The following is a 27,269-nucleotide window of genomic DNA, read 5'->3' as shown; positions in this document are numbered from 1 at the left end:
TCCTAGTATATTAAAATGTTATTTAATTCACACACGTGGATTAAAAACATGAATACTGTGTAGAAGTAGGCTTGACTCCCAGATAACAACATGTGAAATATATTTGACATCTCGACCTTTCACTCAATATTTGGTGTGGTCTTGTTAAAGACACGATACCAAAACTGTGGGGGAAGAAGACGAATAACACCAGGATGCTGTCATTACCTTCGCAGTTCTTCCCATCTCGTGTAACGTGAAAGCCCGCGTTACACACGCAATGGAAACTGCCATCTGTGTTGATGCAACGTCCATTATTACAGATCCGGCCATTCTGTAGGCATTCATCAATGTCTAAAATCAAAGTTAAAAAGGGAGAAATAGCTTTACTTAGGGGATTTTAAATTACTTTATTTCTCCCTCCCTCCATTTCCAAACTCATGATCTCAGGCTTGCACTTAAATTATGCCAACGTAAACAATAAAGCCCGATATGGAAGTGTTAAAAATGACAATAACTTAAATAACCTGTGTCTGATCTCTCATTTAAAGATTAATAATCAACTTAAAGTGGACAAGATGGCACACTGGATTATCTGTTTCCCTCAGTTTCCAGAGGCTACAAACCTGAATGAACATGAAAGAGGATGAACATAAATGGCCTTGTCTACACAGCATACAATCATTTCCAGGGCTTACTCCCACAAGATAGGGTCCACGGAACTGTGTAGAGTTTGGGTAGGAGCAGACCTGTCTATGCAGAGTTAAGGCCACACTCTCCTGAGTATAAGCGCCCTGAACATCCTCTGGACAACAACAATGTCCATTCGTGGCATATCTGTTATTGTCTGCCCCTAGGAGCAGACCTGTCTATGCAGAGTTAAGGCCACACTCTCCTGAGTAGAAGTGCCCTGAACATCCTCTGGACAACAACAATGTCCATTCGTGGCATATCTGTTATTGTCTGCCCTGCGTCTGCACGGTGTCTTGTGGTTGACCCTCAGACGCACTTTCTTTCTGGGCAGCTCCTGCAGTGGTTTCCACACAAGTCATTGGACTAGCTGAGGCAGTCTGGGCTTTTCTTCTGTCTGATCTTTGTGCCAGCAACCTATGATCTTTTTCTCTCTCATTTATTTCTTAATCCTCGCTAAAATCTGACTTGCTCCACACTCCAATAAACAATAAAAGCCACGTATTCTAGCACAGACTTTTATCAAGGTTTCTATAACTTTTTGGTGCCCAAGGTTAAAATAAACAGGATACAGAGCTCATCTTTTTCTCTCCTCACCAATTTCAAAATGCCAGGGGGCTCCTCATTGCCTGATAAGAAACATTAAAAGCTTGCTAGTCAAAGTTCCCTTCTACTTTCTGTCTCTTCTGTCTCCTTCTATTCATGTACTTCTTCTCAGCTAGGAACACAGCCTTTGGACCATTCTGTGGTATTTTTATCTACTGAATAATGTGAGCTCAACTTCTCATGTTCAGGATGAGCTTAGCACCAGCTTTTAAAGAAGACAATGCTTGAGGCATTCAGGTCATCCTTAGTCTCTAGTAAATTAAGTCTTAAATTGATGACAACCACATGCATTTACACTGGCTGGCCCTTGCTCTGGCTGAGTGCTGTCAATAATTGCTTCTCTTTGCTTACTTAATAGTGCAGTCTCTGGACACTCATTTCATTTTATTTTCTACTACTGCAAATGCTTAGTACAATGTTTGTACATGCTAATTATTTTAAACAAGAGTTATAATATTAAGAAGGTTCTCAGCTCAGTTAAATATTCAACCTATTCATATTTATAATTCAGTAAGTAGGCCATTAATAGAAATATTAGCAGGTTGAAACAGCACATTCCAGTTTTTTTCTGTACAAAATTGCCATTTATATGTAGTATACTAAAATATATACCAATGGCAAGAAATCTCTAAGTCAGAATGAAATTCAAATATTTTGAAACCAGTTCACTCTAATTAAAACTTCTGTGTCTTCAACTCACACAAAGAGCTTTTGTTATAAGAAGAAGATAAACTGTTATCAATAACTGCCAATTTTTTAAAGTGATATAAACCTCCCTACCTTTCACTGCACTTGTTATTTTTATCTGGCTTTACTGGATTAATGAAACAGTTCATCTTGTGCCAAATTCATAAATAGAGATAGAGATAGATATTTGAGTTCTCTGAGGGTGGGCAGTATATTTATTTTTGTCCCAGAATTTTAGTACATAAAATCATTTAATAAAAGACACATTAAATGGCCTAATGAACTAATTAATAAACCTGAAGAGAAATTTTTATGCAGGGACATTTATAGCAGCTTCTCCAACTTTAATGTGCACGCAGATCATCAGGGGGTCTTGTTAAAAGCCTGCCTTTTGATTCAGTAGGTCTGAGGTGGAACCTGAAATTCCACATTTCCACACAGCTCCCAGATGAAGCTGCTGCTGACCACACTAATAACCGGCAAGGACCTATAGGCGACTTCCATATCCTTTAGACCTTTCCATTAAGAAACTGATTTCATACAATTTCACCTGAAACTGTCCTCAGTCTGTATGTCACAAGCACAATCTCATTCTCTAGCTCTCAGATGAAAAATTAATAGACAATAGTAATGAGACAAAAGAGGAGTGAAAATAAGATATGACCATAGGCACAGAGGCATCTTTTAAAATAATTTGAATGTTTGCGAGATTTTATGACACTGGCCTGCAGAGTGACAATATTTGGATTACTTGCAAAAAGTTAAAAGGGACTATATTAGGCTCTTTTGACAAGGGTTATTCAAACTCCATTGAATTCCTTTGAAGCAAACCCCTCATTCAGCAGGTGTGCCCCCTGTTCCATGCTAGGACCATACCTCGGCACTCAGTCCGGGTGAGGGTACTCTGATAGCCAACTCGACACTGACAGGTGTATGAACCCTGGTTATTAATACACTCGCCACCAGCACAAGGGTTTTTCTCACATTCATCAACATCTGCAAAACAGCATATTTTAGTTAGAAATTAGATAGCAATAGCTCATAATTCTAAGACTTCATTGGTTTATTTTATATGTATAAAATATTTCCCTTTTAAGAAATAAATAGCATAATTAAAGGATCTTGTTTCTTCCCTCTACAACACACCATGTCACTAGCCACTTGAAGACTGGTTGAGCCGTTAAAGTGTATTATCTTCGTGTGTCATTTTTCAGAGAAAAATTCCAAATATGCAGCAACTCAACACTCCAAGCGAACAAACATTTTCTTTGTCTTGAGTCTGGCCTAAGAAAATCAAACAGACTAACATTTCAGAAGTGGCTTCTGGATAGGATTCTGAGTATCTCTTGAAGCTCTAGTTTTTCAATGAAAAGAAGGCCTGACCATATCTAAGCATCCCCTGCTGAGTTGTTAAGAATGGTTGAACAGAACATGAAGCAACTGTCATTTAAAGGTTAGTTCTCACCCACCAGAGAGTCCGCCCCCATCCCCAGATGTCCTCAACCACAGCTTCCCACTAGTTTTATAGTTGCTTAGAATTATCAGTATACTTAGAGATAAGCTGGTTTATATCCCCTGTTTGTAAAGATGCAGAAGCTAAGGCTTAGTGCAGATAACCCGCTTGTCCACAGGTTTCCTAGAGGCAGACAGATGCAGGTCTGCCCTTGCACTCCCCAACCCTCAGCCGATGCTCCCTCTTCCACCCAGCTCTGGGTGACCTCCAGAAGGGGCGCTCCTATCACCAGGAAACTAAAGAGCTTGGGAAAAGAACTACTCATTTCTGCCTGATTCATAATTACAGAATCGAAATTTATAGAAGAACTATGAGATGAATTTATTTATTTTTTTAAAGTAAATGCAACTGCGTAATCTTATTCAGTTCAACAAGTTGATTTCTGTGTTACGTTTCCTCTATACTCTAGTTTAAATACCTTGTCAGCAATTTAAAGTTTCTCTCTTCAGTTTTTAATGACTAACTAGAGAGAGTTGGTAAGTTACCCGTTCAAATTAATAAAACGTGCGAGTTTTCATTTGGGGATACTTTTAATATTAAATTTCTTTTAATGGTCAGGCTTTTGGTAGCATGACTTGAATTGGAATGACTTAAGTCCAGCAAGGACTTAAGCTATTTTACAATGAAAGTTAAAAGTCACTGTAGTAGGCAGGATAACGGGCCCCCAAGTATGTTCATGTCCTAATCCCCACAACCTGAGAATATGTTACATGCAAAGGGAAATTAAAGTTGCAGATGGAATTAAGGCTGCTAGTTTGCTGACCTTGAGATGCACATAGTCTCCTGGATTCTACAGGTGGCCTAATGTAATCACAAAGTCTTTAAACGTGGAAGAGGAAATTGGAAGAGAAAACCAGAGAGGCAGAGAGAGATCTGAAGATGCTACACTGCTGGCTTTGAAGATGGAGGAAGTGGCCATAAGCCAAAGATGCCTCTGGTAGCTGGAAAAGGCAAGGAAATGGATTCTATACCCCAAGAGACTCCAAAAGGAACATAGCTCTGTCAACTCCTGGATTTTAGCCCGGTAAGACCTGTGTTGGACTTCTAACCTACTGAACTAAAAGATAATAAATTTGTTTTGTCTTAAGCCACTAAATTTAAAGTAATTTGTTACAGCAGCAATAGAAAACCAGTGCAGTCATGGAACAGAATTGCAACAGCCTCTTGGTGCAGATGTGGTAATCATCACGTACCAATGCACTCCCCGCGGAGGTCCAGCTGGAACCCTTTGTTGCACTCACACCGGTAGCTCCCAGGAGTTGGAATGCAGCGTCCATTCTGACAGAGATAGCGGAACAACTGGCAGTAATCAGTGACATTGACGGGCAGCACCCCTAAATTTAGATAACATTAAACTCCATTACAATTCTTTATAACTATAGCACCTTTCATCAGTACTTAATTTGTCAAGATGATGAATCATACAAAAAGGCAGACACTATCATCTGGTGACAAGAGAGCATATTTCCGTTCCTGCCAACAGAGACCACATGTGCCCAGCGGTGCAGGAAGGGAGTTGCCCTGGCCCAGCTGCAGCCTGCTCCTCTGCCTGCTTCTCCCTGCCCCATTCACCACCTCACCCTCAAGCCTCCAGTTTGGGGAATTAACAAAGGCAGTGAGTTACTGGCATTTAAATACTTGCAAAACTGCTTGGCAAAGTATAACTTTATACTTCCTCTGGTAATTCTTCCTGTGAATCACATTTAAATTTCTCCCATAACTCTCCCAGAGTTGGCTGAAAACATTAATAACAAAAGGACATTAGTCTCTGGAGAGTATGAAAACCTCCCACTTTTCTCTACACAATAGGAAAACCAAGAAAACATATACACAACACCATATAAACTCAAATTTTAATCCAACAATCTAACAATGACTAATGCAGATAAGCAAATAGAAAATGTCAACCTGATTAATGCAAGAAAAATAACTAGATGACTTTTGAATTCTTACTTGGTGGTTCCCGAGATGGATATGGATATTCCACTGGTGGTCGAGGGACCGGAATTTGAGGTCCAGGAGGAAAGCCAGGAGGAACAGGGTGAACTGGAGGAATGGGACCAAGGGGTGGGAGAGGATATTCTGGTCTCGCAGGAATTACCATAGGGACAGAGCACAGCTTGTTGAAATCCTCTGGAAAAATATAACACAACATTACACAATAGCTGAGCTTATGTCATAGGCCCACAGAAGTCACCTCACTTTAAAGAAATCTTTGAATAAACTGATCTTCCAACCACATAGGTCAATTGGAGAAAAGGAAAAAAAAAAACAAAACACTGACTTAATTTGCATCTCTAATATCTACAGCAGTAACTATACTGGAACAATAAATTGAAACCAAAAACAAACTCCCCAAAGTGTGTACCACATGCTCCTCCCGAAACCTAGGAAGTTTTTACCTATATCAAAATGCACCTCATGGAAATCCTACCATGCTACTTTCTCCATCCTGTTTCACCTGTGGACCGCACAGGGCTCTACAGAGCACATGAGATTCTTGGATTTTATTTTATGCTTGATGGGAAACCACTGGAGGTCTTCAGCTGGGGTGGGACATGATCAGATGAACATTTTCAGAAGATGGAGAAAGTACTAGAGGGAAGTAAGGCTCTTGCAGAAGACCAAGGACAAGATAATGATGACTGGACAAGGGACACAGTGATGGAATTGGATGGAAGAGGACAAATTTGAAGTGTATTCCAAGATAAACGGGTAGTGTTTGGTAAAGAAGTAAATGTCAGAACTGAGGAAATAAGAAATCAAGGATGACTTCTAGTCTCCTGGTTGAGCAATTGGACAGATGTTTGTGCCCTTGCCTGAGATGGGAAAAATTACAGCAGGGCAGGTTTGGTGGGTAGAAGCCAAGTTTCATTTGAAGAAGTTCTGTTTTGAGATGTCAGACATCCAAGTGGAGAAATCATATAGAAGTTGCTTAAGAGAGTTCGAAGCCTAAAGGAGAGATCAGGGCTGGATATAGGCTTTGGAGTTATCAGTAGAGAGATGGTATTTAAAGCCATGGGGATGAATGAACTCATCTAAGAAAAGGTATAAGGCAAAGAGAAGGGGGTACAGAGGCTGAAAGAACCTTGAGGATTAGTCTTTGGTAAGAGACAACAAAATAGATGAAGTGGCCCATGCAGGGGCGGGGGGAGGAGGGAGACTTCTGGGCAGGGCCGGGTGGGTCTGGTGTTAATGTTGTATAATGATCCTCTGCACTAGTACACCCCAACTTGTTTCCCAATGACTGCACATTTTTAGGATGATTGCTATTTTTCACAATGCCAGGTCTTTACTAGAATAAATCACTTTTAGGTTTGTGACACACTTTTTCCTGAGCGTCTGAAAAAGATGTTGTTAAGCAGCATTCAGGTTTCCAGGGACGTATTTACTTTACTCATTTTCATGTTTCTACAAATAGCCATATTCTGTCATAGTTCCCTCCTATAAGTAAACTGTGTGACCTAAAACAATTTTTTCTCTCTTGGCAGAATGTTGATAATTTTATCACATTCACACAGTAATTCTCCCACAGATACTTTCTTCACTAGTTTAAGCCATTAATAGAAATTAAGCTAATATTTTTCTTTTCATTGTGGACTAAAATTTAACTTAATCTAACCCAGTAATATGTCTCACTGAAATACATTCATATTTTAACGTCATGGGACATTCTGCCATTTCACATGTGGCTAAATATGCCTAACTACCATGTATCCACTTGATACTTGATATTTAGAGATGCCAGCGCCATCTCGAAAACTTCTTCAATCATATCTGACATCACCAACTCGGATCAAGTTTATGTTTTCAGAGAATTCTATTACTGCATTTTAATTATTGTTTATCTGGAGTTTCAACTCACAGAGATTCTGTAGTACTTGACTGTATTGAGAAAGGATTCATATATTGTTTATGTTTCCCTGATTTAGGATTCTACAATCCCTTTTGTCAAGCCACAATGATCCCTCCTACAGAGTTATCACCTGGACATGCCATATCCATCATTCTCTGAATACTTGTTCCCACCAGATGTCTACCACTAAGACAGTGCAGTGTTTGAAGTCAAGGATCATATCTAACTCATGACTAGTTCCCACTCTCAGCGTAGCCCTGCAAATATCACATAAGAAAAATTAATTAACTATGTGTTGGATTTAATTGAATGTTAAGAGGCTCACTTTGCTTTCAGGCACTTGTAAGCATCAATTCAGCCTTTCTTTATAAGGCTTTTAGGATTTGTGTAAAAGAAGTTGAACAGCTGCTATGGTTTAAATGTCTTCTTTAAAAACTCATATTGAAATGCAATATGCCATTATGATGGTATTACAAGGTGGGACCTTTTTTTTTTTTTTGGCAGCTGTCTGGTACAGGGATCCAAACCCATGACTTTGGTGTTGTAAGTCTATACTCTAACCAACTAAGCTAAACAGCCAGCCTGCCCCCTAAGGTGGGACCTTTAAGAGGTGATTAGTCATGGTGGTTCTGCACTCATGAATGGATTAATGTTGTTGCTGCTAGAGTGGGTTAGTTATTGCAGGAGAGGGCTCCTGATAAAAGGATAAGTCCGCCCCCATTCTCGCTCTGTCTCACATGCTTGCTTGCCCTTACCCCTTCTGCCATGGGATTACCTTCACCAGATGCCAGTGCCATGCTCTTGTACTTCCCAGCCTCCAGAACTGTGAGCCAAATAAACTTCTATTCTTTCTAAATTACCCAGTCTGTATTCTGTTATAGCATCAGAAAACTTACTGAGACAATAGTTTATCAGTATTTCTGCTAATTAAGTGGGTATTTTACTTTAAGAATGCCACTAAATTCTTCTTACCCTCTCTAGGATAGTGTATCATACTCGGTCCTATACTCCTTCCTACCTCCTCAGATTGATAACTTTCCCATGAATGCCTTTACATTCAGGATCAGCAACCTGGAGCTAATTTTGTTCAGTGGATGTCTATCTTTCCTATCTCCATTTAACCCAGAGATAATTGTTGATTTTTTTGAAGAGTGAAAAGCTGACCAATCTAAAATCCTTCCCATACCATCACTCTTCATAAGTTAAGAGCCCAGAGCTCTGTAGCACTAGTACTATAACATTTGATCAAACAAAAACCTACCTGCAAATTAGTTTGCTCTATCATCTGCTGTGCTCTAGGCACAGGGTTGTGCATCTTTCAGTGGTACACATGGGAGAGCAGCTCCCTGCAAAGCCACACATGGGAACCTGGGCTTCTGTTCTATTTGTCCCAAAGTAGGTCTTCCTGCAGGCACCTAAACCTGCTCCAGTCCTCTCTCTCCTACTCAAGGCCTCAACACAGGAAGGAATCCACATTAATGCTTTTGATTCCCAAGTTAACATATGCATTTAAAAAGTGATTCTCCTGGTCCCCAAGCCATACATCCTGATAGTAAGTTATGTGCTTCTAAGCAGTGATCTACTAAACAGAAGTGAACTAAAGAAGGTAGGTTTTATTTATCTATCTATTATCATTTTTAATTGAAAAATAAAAATTGCATGTATTTATTGCATACATGATGTTTTGAAATATGTATACATTACTGAATGGCTCAATAGAACTAATTGACATATGCATTACCTCACATACTTATTTTTTATGGTAAGAACACTTAAAGAACTTATTCCTCCTATCTAACTGAAATTTTGTATACTTTGACCAACATCTTCCCAAACCCCACACCCCCACCATTCTACTATCTACTTCTATGAGTCCTATTTTTTTAGACTCCACATGTAAGTGAGATTGTGTGGTATTTGTCTTTCTGTGCCTGGCTTATTTCACTTAATATCACATCTTCCCAGTTTATCCATGTTGTACCAAATGATAGGATTTCCTTCTTCTTTAAGGCTGAATAGTATTCCATTGGGTATATATACCACATTTCTTTACCCATTCATCCATTGATGGACACTTAGGTTGACTCCATATCTTGGCTATTGTGAATAATATTGAAATGAACATGGGGGTGCAGATATCTCTTCAATGCACTGATTTCATTTCATTTGGATATGTACTCAGCAGTGGAATTGCTGGATCATATGGTAGTTCTATTTTTAATTTTTTGAGGAAACTCCATACTATTTTCCATATGGCTGTACTAATTTACAATCCCACCAATATTTTTAGGCCATAGACGGTGAGCAAATCAGAAAAATATATGACTTGTTATATGTTAAAATGTATTGTAAGATTTTATTGCTTCTTTTATTCACACATAATTCTCAGTAATAAACAGAAATCTTATAGTAACATCTGTGAGCAGATCCATAACCTATGAAAATAGGAAATTCACATTCTGTGAACAGCACACTCTACAGTGTTATGTTAACTATACATTTATACATCCTCTCCTAAATTCCCTGATTTAAACACACTTTTCAGGAACCACGTTAAGCCCAGTTTTAACCTAGAATTGATGGGAAAGGTAACACTTAGTAAGTTGTTCACTCGATTTGAATGCCTCCTATAAGCAAGATTTTGCTAAATACCATGGAAGTGTAAAAAAAAAAAAGCATGAGAATATGGGACTACAATAACGAATGAGACTTCCTAATGAGATCTGTCAACTACAAAAAAACAATAGGTGAGCACACATAGGCACAACGCAGAGCAGTACGGGATTTGTGCCACAGCAATGGTACAAACCAGAACCACTGGAGCACGAGGAAGAAGGGAGCATTTCTAGCTGTGGTTATCTCTGGATATTCATGGATTAGGTCATGTTTGAGCAGGTCTTTAACAGACAAGAGGGTATATAGCAGGCAAGTGTGGCAGGAGTGGGGAGTAGGGAGTAAGGACCTGAACTAGGAAGAAGTTTTAGGAAAAAAAGAAGAGATTGAGTTTAGAAATGCTCAGACTGGGGTTAAAAAAAAAAAGAGAGAGAGAGACATGCTCAGACTGGGTTCAAGGAAAACTCAATCATATAATTTAACTAGAAAATAAAGCTACTTACAAAGAACAAGAATTGAAAGGTGAACTGGGATCAGACTGGGATCAGATTTGGGGACTCTAATGCTATTCTAAGTAGTAAAATTTTCTTTGCAAGAAATGGAGTGACTTGGACTGCTGGCTATTGCCTGAGTTTATCCTGGGGAAAATTTTCTGTACATCTTTCTCTACATTTTCCTCAAATGTAATTTTTTTAACTACAGTTCAGTTGAGCCACATTTTGGGAAATGTTTATGTGGCAGCTGTGGATTTCATGAGACCAGTTAAGAGGCTACTTCAAGAGTCCAGACTAGAGAACATAAGCTTTTAATGGAAATGAAAGGAATATGACAGATAACAGAAATATTGTGAAGGAAAAAAAATTAAGGACTTGGCAACAAGGAAGAGGAAAGAGTCAATTAAAGCAAAGAGACATATGTGTCCTGAAAAACTCACCTGAAGTGTTCTGGGAAGGTGAGTTTTATCCTACCGAGCTTGAGTATTACACGAGAGTCGAAAGAAATACGTAAGAATAGAGCGAACACGGACGTCCTGAAAAGCTTGCTCTTGAGTGGTAATGAGAAAGCTCAGAGAGAAGCAGCACCTGAAAACTGTCCTCTTTGTATTTACCTTTATATTCTTCATACTCATTATCTGGGGAAATCTGCCTCCATGTTATCTCTTAAATTTTCTGGTATCTTATTCATTTACCTGGGTTTCCATTAGATCTGCCTCACACACACTGTCATGGGGCTTCTGAGGGTTGGGTTGGGATACTCTGCAGATAACAGAAAGGGCTCTTACCAGTTGCTCTGATGGGACACATCTCTGGGGCAACAGTGACCCCTGGAGACCAGCACCGGCCGGAGTCACAGCAGCACTGCATTTTGGTTATGGACTGTGGCAGCTGGTTAGAACAGCGCCCATTTGCCAGAGCCGTGTAACAGTATCCCGGGCGAACATCTGGGAGGACAAAAAACACACACACATGATTGAGATCAAACTTGTTACAACACCCCCCTGCCCCAGCACCTCCACACTTCACACTTGGGCTATGGCAGGATTAACTCACACATCTGCCCCCTGGAAGAGAAGCTGCGGGCACCGCGCAGGAACAACGCTCAGTCGGAAATCCCTTGTCTCACACCTTTTGCCCCTGCGTGCTGGTGCCCTTGGCCTAAGTCCCGCATTCCACACCCAAGGTGGGAACGAAAGATTAAAACCACGTGTGCCATAGGGAAAGAGAGACTAAGAAAATCACTGGTGGTGACAGTTAATTATTGTAAAGACGTGTCGAGAGACTGGGTTGTCCTTGGTTTCAGACTATTTAATTCAAGCCACTTTAGGCAAATATTTATATAAATCTATTTTAAAACAACATTTAGTCCATACTATAGTCTGCATTTCTAAAAGATCTTTCTTATTTTTCAGTCTGAAACTGAGTCAAACTTGTGAGGGTTTTTTTTTTTTTTTTTTTTTTTTTTTTTTTTAAGAACAAGCCATTTTGCAGTTAGATCCAATGCTTATTAATCAAGATTTCCTTCTGTCCTGGGGCCCTAACAGATTTTATAAGGTACTAATTATTTACAAGTTCAAAATGCACATAATTCCAAGTTTTTAGTCCTATAGGGTACAACAGTTCTCAAAGGAATTTTTTTTTTTTTTGGCAGAAAGGTATCTTCTCAAAGTAACATGGTAACACACATTTCTATATATCACTTTTATTGGGTTACATCATGTCTGACTGTCATGACAACATCTGACACACTGCAGTACAACTCCAGGCTACCAGAAACAGCTCACGACGTAAGAAAAACCTAACTGCCTCACATAACTTTGAGATAGTACAGGGAAATAGAGGAGGCAGGTAGCAAAGTACAGAACACTTTCATCTATCTGACATATGTGGAGGGCACACCTCTCTTCGAGTAAAATATATCTCTGTACATATAAAAATAATATTTTGCAATTCCTTGAACTAGTTAAGACAAGTGAACAGATATGATGTTGATGGGGGGGGAAGAGGGGAAAAGGAAGAATCAATAAAGAGAGACGATAAATTAAAATAAAAAAACTAAGTCGAATTGATAAAGGCAAATATAAATAAATAAATATTTTATTACGTGTGCAGGAAAACTTCCATATAATAATCAACAATGAATTGGCTTAAGGAATTCCAGAGACAGAAGATGAGAGGAGGAGCATTTCGTAGGGAGCTTGTGGTGCATTACTAAAAAATAAAATAAAATAAAATAAATAAAGTTTTGAAAAAAGTAAGTAATATGTCTGTAAAGTGAAGAATGTTTTAAAGTCAAAAATCTTTGACTCCATGTCAAATATTCTGACATGTTTCCTATAAATCTCCATGTTTCCTATAAGTCTGAATATTAAATATCAAGTTTGATCACAGAGGGTCATAACTATAACTGTTATCATTCTTAAGAACACAAAGCCTTCAAATTTTGAGTTTCAATAAATTAATAAAATGAAGTAAAATAAAATCAAAGCTAATTTCAAAACATTTAAATTATTAACCTCAAGTGAAGATAGCTAAGACAAACCTAGACAAACCATAAAAGAAAATTATGGGTCAGCTTTAAAGGATATAAGATTATTTCTGAAAAGTACTTAAAACCACTAGCAAGTATAAATGTGCTTTCCAGGAATTTTTTGTGGCTTCAGTTCCCGCACCCCTGGTCAGACGCATAGTCTTAGCAAAGAGGCAGAACAAGTTTTATTCCAGCCAGGTCCAGGATAAATGGCTGGAGAGGGGAGTGCAGACAAATAGGCTCTGTGAAGCCACGTGGGGCACCACCCCTGTGACGAGGATGGAGAAATGGAACTTCCTACAGTCTAATTTGCAATGCCTTAAAGCCACTAATACTTTATATACTTGGGGATTAGTAAATATGTTGGGCAGGGAAACCAAAGGCTGTTAAGAATGGGAAGACATACTCGAAACTGGCTTATATCCCAGCTTCAAATGAATTTGGTGGTCAAAACCCAGTGTAAACACTTAACCAAATTATGAAATTTGTACATATAATTTTCATCATGAGCCATCTTTCAGAGCAAAACTGGGTCGTACTGCTGCCAATGGCAAACTTTTAGTGGGCTCATGGCTATTATTTTGCAAATTAACTGTGATATTATATCATTGCCCATCTGGCTGACTTACATGTTAAATTAATGGGTCACAGACTCTTGATCAAAATGATGAATGTTGGGGCTGAAAAAATTACAGTCTCATTTGGGTTACTGGCAGTCCCTGATTTACAAAATGCACCTGCACATACAATAATCATTTTCCCAATTTCTTTTTTTGCTGATGGAGAACCTTTGTTAAAAATACATCCGTTTACACAACTCACAATTGTAAAGGAAGCCTATGGGCTAATAAGAAAAGGAAGGGAAAACCATGAAAATCAGGAACTATCTGGAAGAACTGTGCCCTGGAGCACACCAGCCAGAAGTTTTCCATTTCTTTAGGTAGTGATGCTGTAACAAGCGGGAAAGCAACCATTCTGGTGACAGAGGGTAAGGGGTGGCTTTTAGGATAATCTGAAGACCCATGGGAGCTGAGGGAGAAGAATGTCAGGATCTGGAGGACATAAAGAGAATAGGAGGAACCATAGACACTTCCCTCCATTTTAAATATGCCCTGGCCAAGCCATCTGGCAGGAAAGAAGTAATAAACCTTCCTCCTTTCTCCCCTTCCAAATCACTTGGCACTTAGTCTCTGGACCCAGAAATCTCATTATATCAAAACAAATACATTATGGATTAAATAGGTGTTTGTAGGTCATCCTAGTCTGTCAATATACCTCTCCTACCCAATCATTAACAACGTCGCGTCCAACCAGGAGCTAGAAGTTGTGAAGCCCAAACTAGAGGCAGGACATCTTTATGACCCCTAGGAGTTGGAGAGATAAGACACACTAACATGAAAAGACAACCCTACCAAAGTGTTCTAAAGTGCCAAAGGAAGATCACAGAACAAGAAATAAAATAAAACGATAATGGAGGAACTTCAAGGACAAAGGGAATGTTGGTGCTGGTGATGTCCAGGAGTCTTAGAATGTGGTGACAGAAGGTAAAAGGTCGAATTTCATCGTTAGCAGAGATGTGTAAAGAAAATACTGTATACCACTCTGCAGGAAGGGTTTTGGTGGTTAGATTTACTAATTCCAATCAACCACCTAACAAACAAACCTTGGACTCATTTATACACTGGGGACTATTTGTATTTTGCTGCCACTAGGGACAATTTTGGGGGTCTCTGTGGTTTATCATGGAGGGAAATATGAGCATTAGGGAAGGCAAAATAGTCACCCAGATCATTTTAATGTAACAAGTTGCTACTTACAGAAACCACAGAGTTCTGAGGAAGGCGAGGCAGTGCTTGCCTAGGGGTATGGCAAGAAAGAGCTCACTGCATCCACGTTCACAGGAAGGAGGCACTGGGAGAAGTCTGCACTGTGGACTCAGACAGGCCAAGCCAGACCTCAGCTCCTTCACTTGAACAATTGGACCAAATCATTTATCCAACCTCTCTAAATCTCAGCGCCTTCCCCTCCAAAATACTGTTGTGGACATTAAGTGAGATAATTTACATAAAATCCCTCACACCTAGGAGGTGATCCCAAATCTTAGTTCTCTTTCTCTCCTCCTTTGTAAAAAGTTAGCATGGATATACTTGATAAAAGAATTTTTGAAATATTTTTTTTGAAAAAATTTTGAAAAGAATTTTTAAAATGTAAACCATCTGAAATGTAAATGTATATTAATCACTTTAATTTAGTTTGGGGTTCTCTTTGAAGATAAAACCAACCTACTGATCTGCCTCTCTGCTAATCACATCCACTGGAGGTCACATTGGAACAGTTTGGGAATAAAAAGGAGCTATGTGAATTTGTCTTGTCATTCTTCCAATGCAGTTCCAGTGTCTGTGGATAAATCCCGGAAAATCAGGCAATCCTAAGAGGTCCAGATGCACTTCCCTCACTAGTGGTACTTATTCAAACGTCAACTGTGAGAGACCACCCCCAGCTTTTATTATATGTGACTAAGTAAAAAGGAATTCAGAATTTCAAGTGCAATTCAGTTTTGGTCTGAAATCACAGCCTGTGGTGAAGATGTAAAGCTTAGTGTCCTTGAAAATATGGACCAGAAACAAACATCAAAAGATAGCATTCATCTTTCCTCAAAGCTACGTACCACAGGCTTCCTAGCTTTGCCTTAATAATAATAAATTACTCATTTTGATATTCAACAAATACTTATGGAGTGTCTATTACATGCAAGGAAGTGTGCTGTAAACTACCAGGGATATGAAGATAGCAGTCAGTAGTCTTTCAGGAGAACTTACAACTTAATTAGGAAGACAAAAACATATAGACACACGGAGCTTCCTTATAAGGCCACGACTGTGAAGCATACCTCAGGTAAGGGAGAAATTGCTTTCAAGTAAGCTGATCTGAGATGTCCTCAAAAATACAGAACCTGAACAGAAGCCTGAAAGGGGCTAGAGTTGGGAAGAGGAGTACTCCGAGTGGTGTAGCATATGAGATTTATAGGTATGAAGGAACCCAAATGAATGGCCCACTTGGGGGTGAGAAACCAGGACTGTGCTGACAGGTTAGCAAGGCTGGGATGGGTCACAGAGTAAAGCCCCTTAACTAACAGGCTATGCACTCTGGAACTTAAATTTTAATCTAGAATACTGGACTTTGAAGGAAGTCTTAACAATCATTGAATCCAGCAGTTGTCCAATCTATTTTTTAAAGAACAGAATACCTTATTTAATTGATATCATACATGGAAGCCTAATGCCCACAACAGACAAAAGTATAATTGTCAGGGCTGCAGTGTGGGGGGTGGGTGTAGGGCAGCAGGTGCCCCTTCCACTCAGCTCTCCCTAACCCTCGCAGTCCTGGAGGGTTTGCAGCACCTGAAGGGTCCACTGGACGCAAGACTTAACACCACTAATTTCCAAGCCCTACCGGAAAACTACCAGCGATTTTTGAGCAAGAGTGTTATTTAACCAAAGCACTATTTTAGGAAGATAAATCTGACAAAATGGATTGCAGAGAAGCAGGAAGACCAATTAAGAGATTATTGCAAAATTTTGGACCTAAATTAACACAGGTCCTGAAAAATGACTGAAAGTGGGGGTAAAAAGAGAGATACATCAAGGATGGCTTCAAAGTTTGGCAATAGCATAATTGCAATATTAATTTATAGACTGGGGATATCTGTTGGGGCTCCCGAATCACCCCTCTTTTATGGGAAGCTAAAAATCCCAAAACAAGACCACAGGGTGCCTTTGTTCTTTCAGAGGGTGCTCAACTGTTTGATACATTTCCATAAATGTACATTTTACCTCAAGTGAGAAATCATAGTTTAGAAAGGTGGGACTGGCTTACACAAACCATGCACACTGTATGTAATTAAACGTACCTATGCATCTGGTGCCATCAGGAGAGGTGTAAAACCCAGGAGGACATTTGCAAAAGTAACTGCTGACTGTGTTTGTACATTCACCCCCATCACAGATTCCAGGAATAGTGCTGCATTCATCAATATCTGGAACATAAAGAAGAGTTTCGGTATTTGGAGAAGACAGTATAAAATGGTTCATCATTACAAGGATTCAGATATTACACTAGTCAAATTGCGTCCCTAGAAACAGCCATCTTTACAGAATAAAAGCTCCATAGGCAACAGTCAACTCAAAGAGTGGGTGCTATTTCCCACAACATGACTTACCCAAGGGATTTATCAAATTCAAGAGATTAGAGCAAAGTAAAATCACCCCCTTGTAAACTATGTACTGCTGTTTCACCGAGTAACTATAGCATGCTAGTATTCCAAAGGTAATTTATTTTAAAATTTTGTTTTCCCTGTTTTCTCCATGTTTTACATTAAGTTAAACTCCCCTACTAATTATCCTATATTCTGCATCATGTCCTGCATTTCTTTTCAACTTATTTTCCACAAAGCAGATTCTGCAGTCCTACAGAGAAGAACTTGTGATCTGAATGCTGAGCAAGACTTGGCCAACTTGGGTGACCAGCCTGAGCATAGGCAGTGACAACCTGGTGTTCTCAGCACCCAAGCTACCATTATGATGGTTTTCTGAGGGTTTGGTAAATGAACTGTGATGGACACTGAGTGATCCACCCAGACCCCCCTTCAAGGAAGGACTTGTTGTCCCAGCTGCTGGGAATGCTGTCGGCAGATGGCCTTTGGCTCTCAGCCCCTTAGGGATTTCCTGAACTGCAGAGAGCTGCCTCTCCGGAGGTCACACCCGTTCCAGGCAGTCCACATCCAATGTCTGACTGTGGAGGAGGGAAAAGGTCTGATTATCTTGACCCAATGGAATATAACTGTGAAGGCCACTCCGATTCCCCTCCTTCTCTTCTGCCAGTGTTGATCTCAGGGAAATCCCCTAATAAATATCCTGAATGCTATGGAGACCATAGTCAGGGTTTGCTCTCAGGGCCTGAGGCCACAAGTCTCCTCCAAAGAAGCAGTAAAGGCCCTTTAGGACAAATCTGACCATTTTCTTCAAGGAGAGATTTTCAATAGCCCAACCCACGAACTGACAAATGTCAATAGACGTGACACCAGTAGAGGGAGAAAAGAAATTGCAAACTTCCTTCTCAGCCGAGAAGTGAACTTGGGGCAAGGGAATGTGCATTGCCTCCTCTGTAAGACCAGTAGGGCTTCTGCACTGACCTAGGGAGAGGTAATGTTTGACCTGACCTCTTGGCAGAACTGTAATGGCCGGGATAACACCACTGAAACTCTGAAAGGCTTATAACCTCAACATGTTTCTTCTCCAGTCTAAGTACTGCTCTTCATTTATAAAACAAAATAGATTTCTAAGTGGACAAGATTCAAGTATCTTCTGACTCAAGTTCACCTTGCTAGTCAAAAAGGCAGCAGTGACACTGTTTATAGGCAGTTTAACCTTTTTAAAAGCAAAATCAGCATTCTTCTATGCTAGGCTAGAAGCTAAACCAAACAATATTTCATTGCTTATATTAGAGTCAATGCTAACCTAAACAGCACTGTCATCGTGAGGGTGTATAATGGTAAAGGTGCCTATTCTATTTCGACAGATATAAATTTCACTGGAGTCAGTGAGAAACTGCCACAGGCAGAGCCTAAGGTTCTGGAACTGGCATAATATCTCAAGGCATATTTTAAGACAGTTCTTTAACATGGATCCTTCTGTATTTCCCCAGCCACACTTCTACTTAACAGAAACAAACAACAACAACAACAAAAATGAGTATACCAAAGAGCCTACAGGATTCAAAACCGCATTTAAGGAAAGAGAAAGATATAATATCATGGTATTAAGAAGACTGTGTCTTTTTCAAAGTGTCCCTAAAAGTTAATGTCTGAGTCATATAACAACAACAACAAAAATGAGTATACCAAAGAGCCTACAGGATTCAAAACCGCATTTAAGGAAAGAGGAAGATATAATATCAAGGTATTAAGAAGACTGTGTCTTTTTCAAAGTGTCCCTAAAAGTTAATGTCTGAGTCATATAATACCTGTCAAAGATCACATGAGGAGTCAGTGTCTGTTAAATCAAATATTTCCTCAAACTTTTAATAGAAATGACAGCTACCATCCTTATTAAGCCCACTTAACATATATCAATATCCAAAGAGGTTAAGTGACAGCATCTATCAGAAAAAGTTATTTAAAAACAGCACTAGCTTTAGGTAGGATGGGTAAAACATTTTTCACATTCTGGCTAAGTAAGATGGTCAACTCATCTAATCCACACAGGACAGGTGTGACCATGGGACCTGATTCTGTACCTCTGGTGCCCATACACACCTCCTGCATTACACTGAGGCCTTCAGAAAACTGACTTGAGTAAAACCTGTAAAAAAGAGCAAAGAGGTTCATCATTTACAAAGTGATGCTAAGCCCGAGTGTCCAACTGGCAGGTGTAAGGTGGGCAGCAGGGGCGTTTCCACCAGCTGCATGCCTTCAAAGGCCAACAGGTCAGGAGCTAGGTCATAGTGCACACCTCTCCAGTTTTCACCGATAAAGATAAAATGGGACTAGCCCAAATTGTTACATTTGAAGGAGCTTAAATGACTTCTGTTTCCCCTTAATGTCCCCTCCTCAGTGACACATCCTTTTCCTCCAGGTACCTAACACCTTTCCACTTTCCTGAATCACCTTGCTTCTCTGTCCCATTGCTCTGTAACGATAACAGCAAGAGTTCTGACTTCATTACCTGGCTGTGGTGGAAGTTCCTGACAGTCAAAGTCCAGAACAAGGGGTCTGAATTGGAATTGCATTATGAAACTCATTCGTACCAATTTATTATTTCTGCTAGTTCTTACCACTCTGTGTTTATCCCCTTTTAATAGAATTTTAGGAACTCCAAGTAAGAAAAAATTTGAGAATGGTGATTTTTCTCAGAGTTTCTCCAAGCGATTCTGTATCAAATGCCAGCTGTAAAAGTAAACCGGCTGGCGAGGCCTGGTGAGAAGGAGGGCTTGTCTGGGAAGAGCTATTTCTGTGCTCGGGGCACTTCTCCCTGTTCCTTGAAGCAGGAGAAGAAAGGCAGAGCTGCTGGGAAGTACAAATCTCTTGGCAGCTGCCCATGACCTCACAGGCTTCATTCTGGGGACCTGAAAAGAGACATAAATGGTAGGTCCATTCCCCCACTTGCTACCCTGTCTTTTCTTCTGTCCTTCCTTCTCATCACTCTGTCTCACCTGTTCTCCCTGGGCATTCTTCCCATCCCTAGCCCCTTTCCCATACTCGGGCTCCTTAGCAGAAGGGGAGGAATGATATGGAGAAAAGATGGGATGGAGCTCAGTCTCTTCTCTGGGACAGGCATCACTGGGGCTTTCAGCTTCCCAGAAGTTCTGTCTAAGATCACGGACTTGACAGAGGAAACTAGTTAACCTGATCCTGACTGTCTAGATTACTAAAAAAGTGAGGAAAAAATATATACTAAAAATAGTGGCAGCTGTTTAAAAGCAATATGTGACACCAATGATTATGAATACCACTGAGCCTGTGAGATTAAATTCGTTTTATCATACAAACTCAACCCAGTATACAACATGTGACTATAAACAAGCTGATCCTGCAAGCCATGCGGAGAAAACATCAGCCACACTGTTGTATAGTCACACCACATATGCCAGCTCTCACGGTTTCTTATTCAAGCAGCATCCGTTGTCTGATCACAACTTAAAAATATCAAGAAGTGTAAAGATGGAGTCTGGATTGTGGAAATGGAAAGAACCCCCAGATATCACTATGTTCAACCTCCTCATTTGAAAGTTGGAAGTAACTCAGATGGTAATGGACTTGTCTAAGATCATACAGGGACTTAATGAGGATTATGGCTAGTTCTATCTTATTCCCAGGGCTCTTTTGCCTGTACCACAGAGATTTTGTTCAACTAATTGCATAGGGAGCCAGTTACCTCGAGTAGTAAGACTCAAGAGCCTGCAACTAGCTTCAGAGGATGGAGTCCCATCAGTGGCAATGGGGTAAGCATTCTCCTTGGTGCTTGAGAGGATAACAGCCCCTCATAGCATGTAGCCATCAGATAAATATGTCATTATTTTGGAAAGGGGAAGTCCTGAGGTTTCTGGCTCACATATTAAGGAATGCATGGACTTAAAAGCCACATTTTTAAAAAAGGTCTTTTGCATCATGCAGTGCAATTATAATTGCTAAAGGCTGGGCTGACGATAATCTAAATCCCAAAATATTAGTGGTTAATTAGGAATCCAAGGGACTTCTTCCAGAAATAAAACTTAATCCCTTAATTACACGTTTTATTTCTTAATTTCCTCCCACAGTAACCTATGCAAATATGGACTTGGTTTCCAAAAGGAAATGGCTCATGTGTCCTTTCACTGTGCACACTCCATAGTCATTGGAAAAATCAACAAAGGTGGGCATGAACTCTGTTTCCCTTTTTCTCAAATCACAGCTATAAATCTCAACCTTTTTCTTCTTAAATGTATGAAAATTTAATAATTTTTATTTAATCATTTCAGCTTGTTAATTTATATTTCAAATGTATCTAAACTATATGCATTTATATAAAACTGGGTCTACAACATTTTTTTGTTAAGTTTTGGGAAAAGGAGAATATTTTAGGAAGGAAGGGAGAATTCTGCAAAGAGGAAGATCTCATGAAAGGAAATTTGAATAAAACCATTCTTGCATATGAGGGAGTGATGGTTAGCAACTTGTGAATTTGCTAAAACCAATTTGACTGAGTTGTTATACTCTTTTAAAGTACTATACAAAGTACCCAACCTCTTCCTTTCCGAGTCAAGAGGAAGACACATTTCAAACACGATTCTAATTGTTGCAGAACAATTTTCACAAGGGCACAGAACTCCACTGTTAACAGCTTGACTATCTTCCTAGGGCACATATAGAATCTTTTGTTCTCACAGTGGCCGTGGCCCAGATTTCTGGGTTCTCTCTCTTGACCATCTAGAGACCATCCTATGCCCAGAGTTATGCCATTCCCACAGAGAGGCACTGTGACTGGATAAGTGGAAGAGAGTTGGAGAAGGGGACCCAGCTCCCCAAGAGTTCTCAGAAGACTTTCTGATTACTTTCCTACCACAGTACGACTGGTCAACAATGCTCAAACCAAGTCTCCAGGCCAGCACACACGTAGTACTAACAGAACATTCTCTTCTAATAACAATTTTGCATAGAAAAATAAAAAAGAAGGAAAAAATCATCATGTAAATTTAATGTAACATAGATGGAAAAGGGGGGGGTGTCTAGCCAAAAGTATTCTGTTTTTATCCTGTTACTGACTTCAATACATAGCCAGAAAAAAAAATTGTGTGTGTGTAAAAGGATTAATCCTCAGACTGAATTTTTGGTCCATTGGATACACCACTGTAATAGGTTTGCTTAGTATTAATAAAAGGACTTGAATCTTTCTTCTTACAGTCTGAGCACTGAATCTGCATCTTTTGTCTCATCCACATCTATAGAAGGTGATCATTCCTGATTGTTAACTGACTGGTCTGAGTAAAAATCAAGAGACAGAAAATCAATTCTAGTTCAGGCTGGAAGCTATCATAACTCCAGAAAACAAAACACAGACTGGACAGATCATATGGCCTATATTGCCCTAAATCTTGAAGCTGACTTTATCTCTTGAAGGTGAATATATTATACTGAGAAAGCCAAAAAATGTAAGACACAACCCATTGTTGATGTGGATTTTGCATGCAATAAACCCTAATAGCTTATTAAGTTAATGTTGGAAAACGGTATGTATGACAATACCTGAAAATCTATACCATAATATTTTAAATAGTTTCAAATATCAGAAAGTACTGTTGTTAAGCTAGAGGTAATGGCTCACATGTAGGAAAAAAGTGGTGTGATATGGTACAATGAGCACCAGAGCGTGAATCAAAAGAATTAAACTTTAGAACCACAGAATAACCTCAGACAGGCACTTACACCCAAGACACAGGTCCTTAATTTATAATGTCAAAGGATGGAACTAAGTGAGTTCTTATTGTTTTCAGTATCAAGACTCTCTGCTTCCGACTTAGACCTACAATACAACTTCTAAAATGCATTGGTCTATAGAGAGTCAACTTTAAATTGTTCTTTGAAATTTAAAATGTTTTGAAAAAACCCTCCTTCAGAAAGAACTAAGGCATTTTTTTTTTTTTTTTTGACCGGTAAGGGGATCGCAACGCTCAGCACGGTGTGGTCTGCACAATGCTCAGCCAGTGAGCGCACTGACCATCCCTATAAAGGATCCGAACCTGCGGCCTCGGCACTACCAGCGCTGCACTCTCCCGAGTGAGCCATGGGGCCGGCCCAAGAACTAAAGTATTTTTGACAGCTACCTCAAATAACTGTTCATAACATGTTCAAGAACACAGTATAAATTATATATTTTATGATGATTAATAACCTAAAAAGAATTCCAACCCATAAAGGTAATTCTATCAGAGTTAGATTATTTAGTCTCAGAGCAAGTAGATATTAAATGTCTTATATGTAATTTATGAATCACACCTTAAATTTAAAGCTGTCTTTTGCTTATAGGACATACTGTGGCAACCAAAAAAGGTTAAGAATCCGAGCCTAGACAAATAACTTAGAATGAACTATTCCTCACTGCTAACGTCTAGGAGTATAAATACAACAGCAACTGCTTACAATAAAACTGCATACATCTAAATGAAACCTCGGCTTACTCCAGGTAGAGTGAGTTGAGAATGAAGGAAAAAGCTTTCTTCTGAGCTCAATAAGAGACATAGCCTTGAGAATGCTGTTACAGTATTGTCAGACATTATCATATATAAGGTACATGCATTCATCAAAGAGAGGAAAATTCCAGGTTGCCTACTTATTTTCTACTTGCTTCCCTCCCATGAAGGAATTATTACTGTACTTGGAAGCCAGGCCTCTTTATGGCAGATAGCAGTACTGGCAAATATGAACACATCCTCTATATATACATTTTTAGATGCCCAATCTATAAACTAAATGCCCATATGAAAAGTTACTTTTCTGTTTGATTAACATTAAAAGGTTTCCATTTTATAGGCATATATCATCCCGCAGAAAAATCCTAAGCTTATACTAGCAGCATAAATATGAGAGTTAATAGATCTTTCTCTCACACACACACACAAAAAATCAAACATACATTTTGACTAGAAAAACACAAAATATATATCATTCTGAATGATACCTAATGGTCAAATTTAAATTCATGTCTCTAGAACTATGCAAAAACATGTGTCAAACATTTTAAACCAAATATTGGTTCAAAAATGTTTCATGTTTTAATATTTAATTTGATTCAGATGGACCTCTTATTTTGGGTCTATAAAAATGGAAAAAGCTGCAGGGTTTTTCTGGTTCAATAGCATAAACGCATATTATTCCTGGTAAGAATATCATATTTACACATTCACAGGGATGACAAAGAAGGATTTAGGAACAATTTGCAAACAAGCTTGTCACTGATGTTGAGTTCTGCCTGCCCCCACCACCCTGCAAAGCATGAGATTTCTTACCTTCACATTTTTGTGACACTTCATTAAATTTGTGTCCAGCAGGGCATTTGCACTCAAAAGACCCAACAGTATTAATGCAATTTCCTCCTTGACAGAGCCCAGGGATGGCCTGGCATTCATCCACATCTGTCAGGTTTTAGAAGAGAGAGAGAAAGAAAGATGCATATAAAATTCATTGCAGAAGACAATATGATAGTTTGCTCGCAATTATATTACCATATTTATATCAATGAGTTATTTTTCCATCACAATATTTGGAATGTGATGAAACTATTTCTCAGAATGACATTAGATAAATTAAGTTATGTAATTAACATAGTTTGGGCAAGAATATTCTATAAAAAGTCACAAGTATTCTTTATTTTTCCTACCTCCCATTTTCCCTCATGTAGAAGAGAATATTTGTACCAACTTTTGTGTGTTTTATTACGTATACAGCAAGGTACAAGGTTAAATGATAAAAAAAAGGCCAGTGTTCACTGCCTCATCTTTATATCCAGATTGGCAGTAATTCAAGAAATCTTTAAAATCAAAAGGTAAAAATTTCTACAATGGAACTATCTTTAATTTACTTAAGGTCCCTCAGACTGCATGACACAGCTAAGGTTTTTGCACAAATGAAGCAGAAAATGTTCACCTTACATTCTGGAGAATTGTCTTGCACAGTAAAAATTAAACAATTCAGAAAATTAAGCCAAGAAGAGAAAGATATATCCAGGCAAATGTGCAGTCTCAGCTGCAGACTTACCTTTCTGGCAGAGCAGCTGCCAGAGTGAACCTTTTTAATGGCGAGTCAGATCATGACCCTCCCCAGCTCAAAACTCAAGTCCATGCTAAGCCCTAGAAAGTTCTACATGATCCTTCTGCTTCTCAGACTTCATCTCCCACTCTTCTCCCTCTCTTACTCTTCTACTCCACTGGCTTCCTCAAATATGCCACAAATGCACCTGCCTCGGGGCTTTGGAGAGGTTGCCCCTTTGCCTGAAATATACTTCCTCCAGAGAGCTGCATGACTCAAGTTGCCCCATCCTTCAGTTCTCAGCTCCAATGCCACTGCAGTAGGCAGCCCTTCCCTGGACAGCCCCACAGCCAACACCTGAGCCCCTGGCCCTCACCGCTCTTCTGACCCTGTTTTTTTTTTTCCGTAGGACTACCACCAACTGACCTAATATGTATCTCTTTGATTTCAGTATAAGCTTCCAGAGAGCAGGACCTTTATCAGTTTTGCTCACTGCTGTTATCCTCAGCACCTAAGGACTAACCTGTGGTCTTATGTGTAATCCCAAATATTAACCTTCCAGGAATAAAATTAACCACCCCAGGCTCACCATATTCACTTATGAACACTACAAAAGTACATGCACATTCTCTCCATTTCTTCATTCATAACATAGAAAAGTCTAATTTAATAAAGAACCTCCAAGGAAACGGTCTAACATTCCTTCCTCTACTTTAGGTATTCTTTTAGGAATCTGGAAGCCTGGTGTAGTCTTTAGTGTCATTCTTCATTGAGCGAAGCAACAAAGCAATTGCCAGTTTGTAAGATCTCAACCCGCCTTCTTGAGAAAATTCAGCATGCAGTATAAGGGATACTAAAGGAACAAGAATTTATTTTGCTATAAAAGTGTCACTTATTGTTTTAAATGGGTGACTTGACCCACAAATGAATGGCTATATGTGAAATATAATTAGATGATGTTTTATAGCTGCTTTCAGTTTTGTCTTAGACCAGAATTTTCCATCCTCTTGATATGTTGAATATGTTTATTCAAATGTTATTTCAAATAACATTTTAAAAATATTTTACATACAGGCAAAACTAGGTAGTCTTGTTGGATATGATTTTTGGCCAATAGGAAATATATATGAAGGCGTCCTCTACTGGCTGTACATTCCAGGACTGAAGCTCCTTTACGAACCTATTTGCCCACAGCCCCTCACCTCTGGCCCAAGGATGATAAACACCAGCAAAGAGAGCCCCAAGTCAATTGCAAGATCTCTCCAAAAAAAAAAAAAAAAAAAAAAAAAAAAAACAAGAGGAATTTCATTCTCTAAGTGGCAATATAACAGCTATTTTGATTCCATTGGTTTTCACAAATTTTCTTATCAAAAACCTTTCTTTTTTTTTTTATCTTGGATGTTGAATAGCAGAGTCAGGAAGGAACAGGAAGCAAATGTTGTTAAAATTCAGATTGTATGAAAGGAAAAGCAAGCTAAAGAGAAAGCAGTTCTTCGTTCTCTTTTCCCCCATTCTGTTAGTACCCAAATCTCTGACAATGACTCACTCACTGATGGGCAGCTCGGCACTTAAATCTGGCTTTCTGGTCACTGTCAATGAGTTCTTGGATATTAGCTAACTTCAGAACACCAAATCCATGTTGTTTAAAACTCACTGGGATTTCTAAAGATGAGAAAAATAAGAAGGCACCAAAGAAGAGGGGAAACTAAACTTAATCTTAATTTTATAAAATCCTACAATTCACTCCTTTATTTATTCCAGGGTTTCAAAGTAACTTCTTTTTTTTTTTCCTTTTTGTCTTTTTTACTGACCGGTAACGGGATCGCAACCCTCGGTGTTGCGTCTGCACCGCGCTCAGCCAGTGAGCGGGAACCGGTCTCCACATGGGATCCGAACCCTCAGCGGGAGCGCCGCTGCGCTCCCAAGCAGCGCACTCTCCAGTGCGCCACCAGGCCGGCCCTCAAAGTAACTTCTTGATGTTCCTGACATTCCAAAGGTTATGTTCAAGGACATACAAACGA

At 39.3% G+C, this 27,269-nt stretch overlaps 1 protein-coding gene across 1 annotated transcript in view; it reads right to left on the bottom strand.

The window, feature by feature from the left end:
• FBN1 (fibrillin 1) overlaps positions 1-27,269 on the bottom strand; it is a 252,128-nt gene that overhangs the window by 109,932 nt on the left and 114,927 nt on the right. The window contains exons 7-13 of the mRNA XM_008568659.1: positions 24,510-24,635; positions 16,882-17,007; positions 11,227-11,385; positions 5,429-5,608; positions 4,669-4,809; positions 2,839-2,958; positions 208-333 (exon numbers count right to left, since the gene is read on the bottom strand). Of these exons, the coding sequence (XP_008566881.1) occupies positions 208-333; positions 2,839-2,958; positions 4,669-4,809; positions 5,429-5,608; positions 11,227-11,385; positions 16,882-17,007; positions 24,510-24,635 (978 nt within the window). The remainder of the gene's footprint in view (positions 1-207; positions 334-2,838; positions 2,959-4,668; positions 4,810-5,428; positions 5,609-11,226; positions 11,386-16,881; positions 17,008-24,509; positions 24,636-27,269) is intronic.

Source organism: Galeopterus variegatus, unplaced genomic scaffold (genome assembly GCF_000696425.1).
Source record: "Galeopterus variegatus unplaced genomic scaffold, G_variegatus-3.0.2 Scaffold429, whole genome shotgun sequence".
NCBI classification, from domain to species: domain Eukaryota; kingdom Metazoa; phylum Chordata; class Mammalia; order Dermoptera; family Cynocephalidae; genus Galeopterus; species Galeopterus variegatus.
This window is presented reverse-complemented; position numbering and strand designations above follow the sequence as displayed.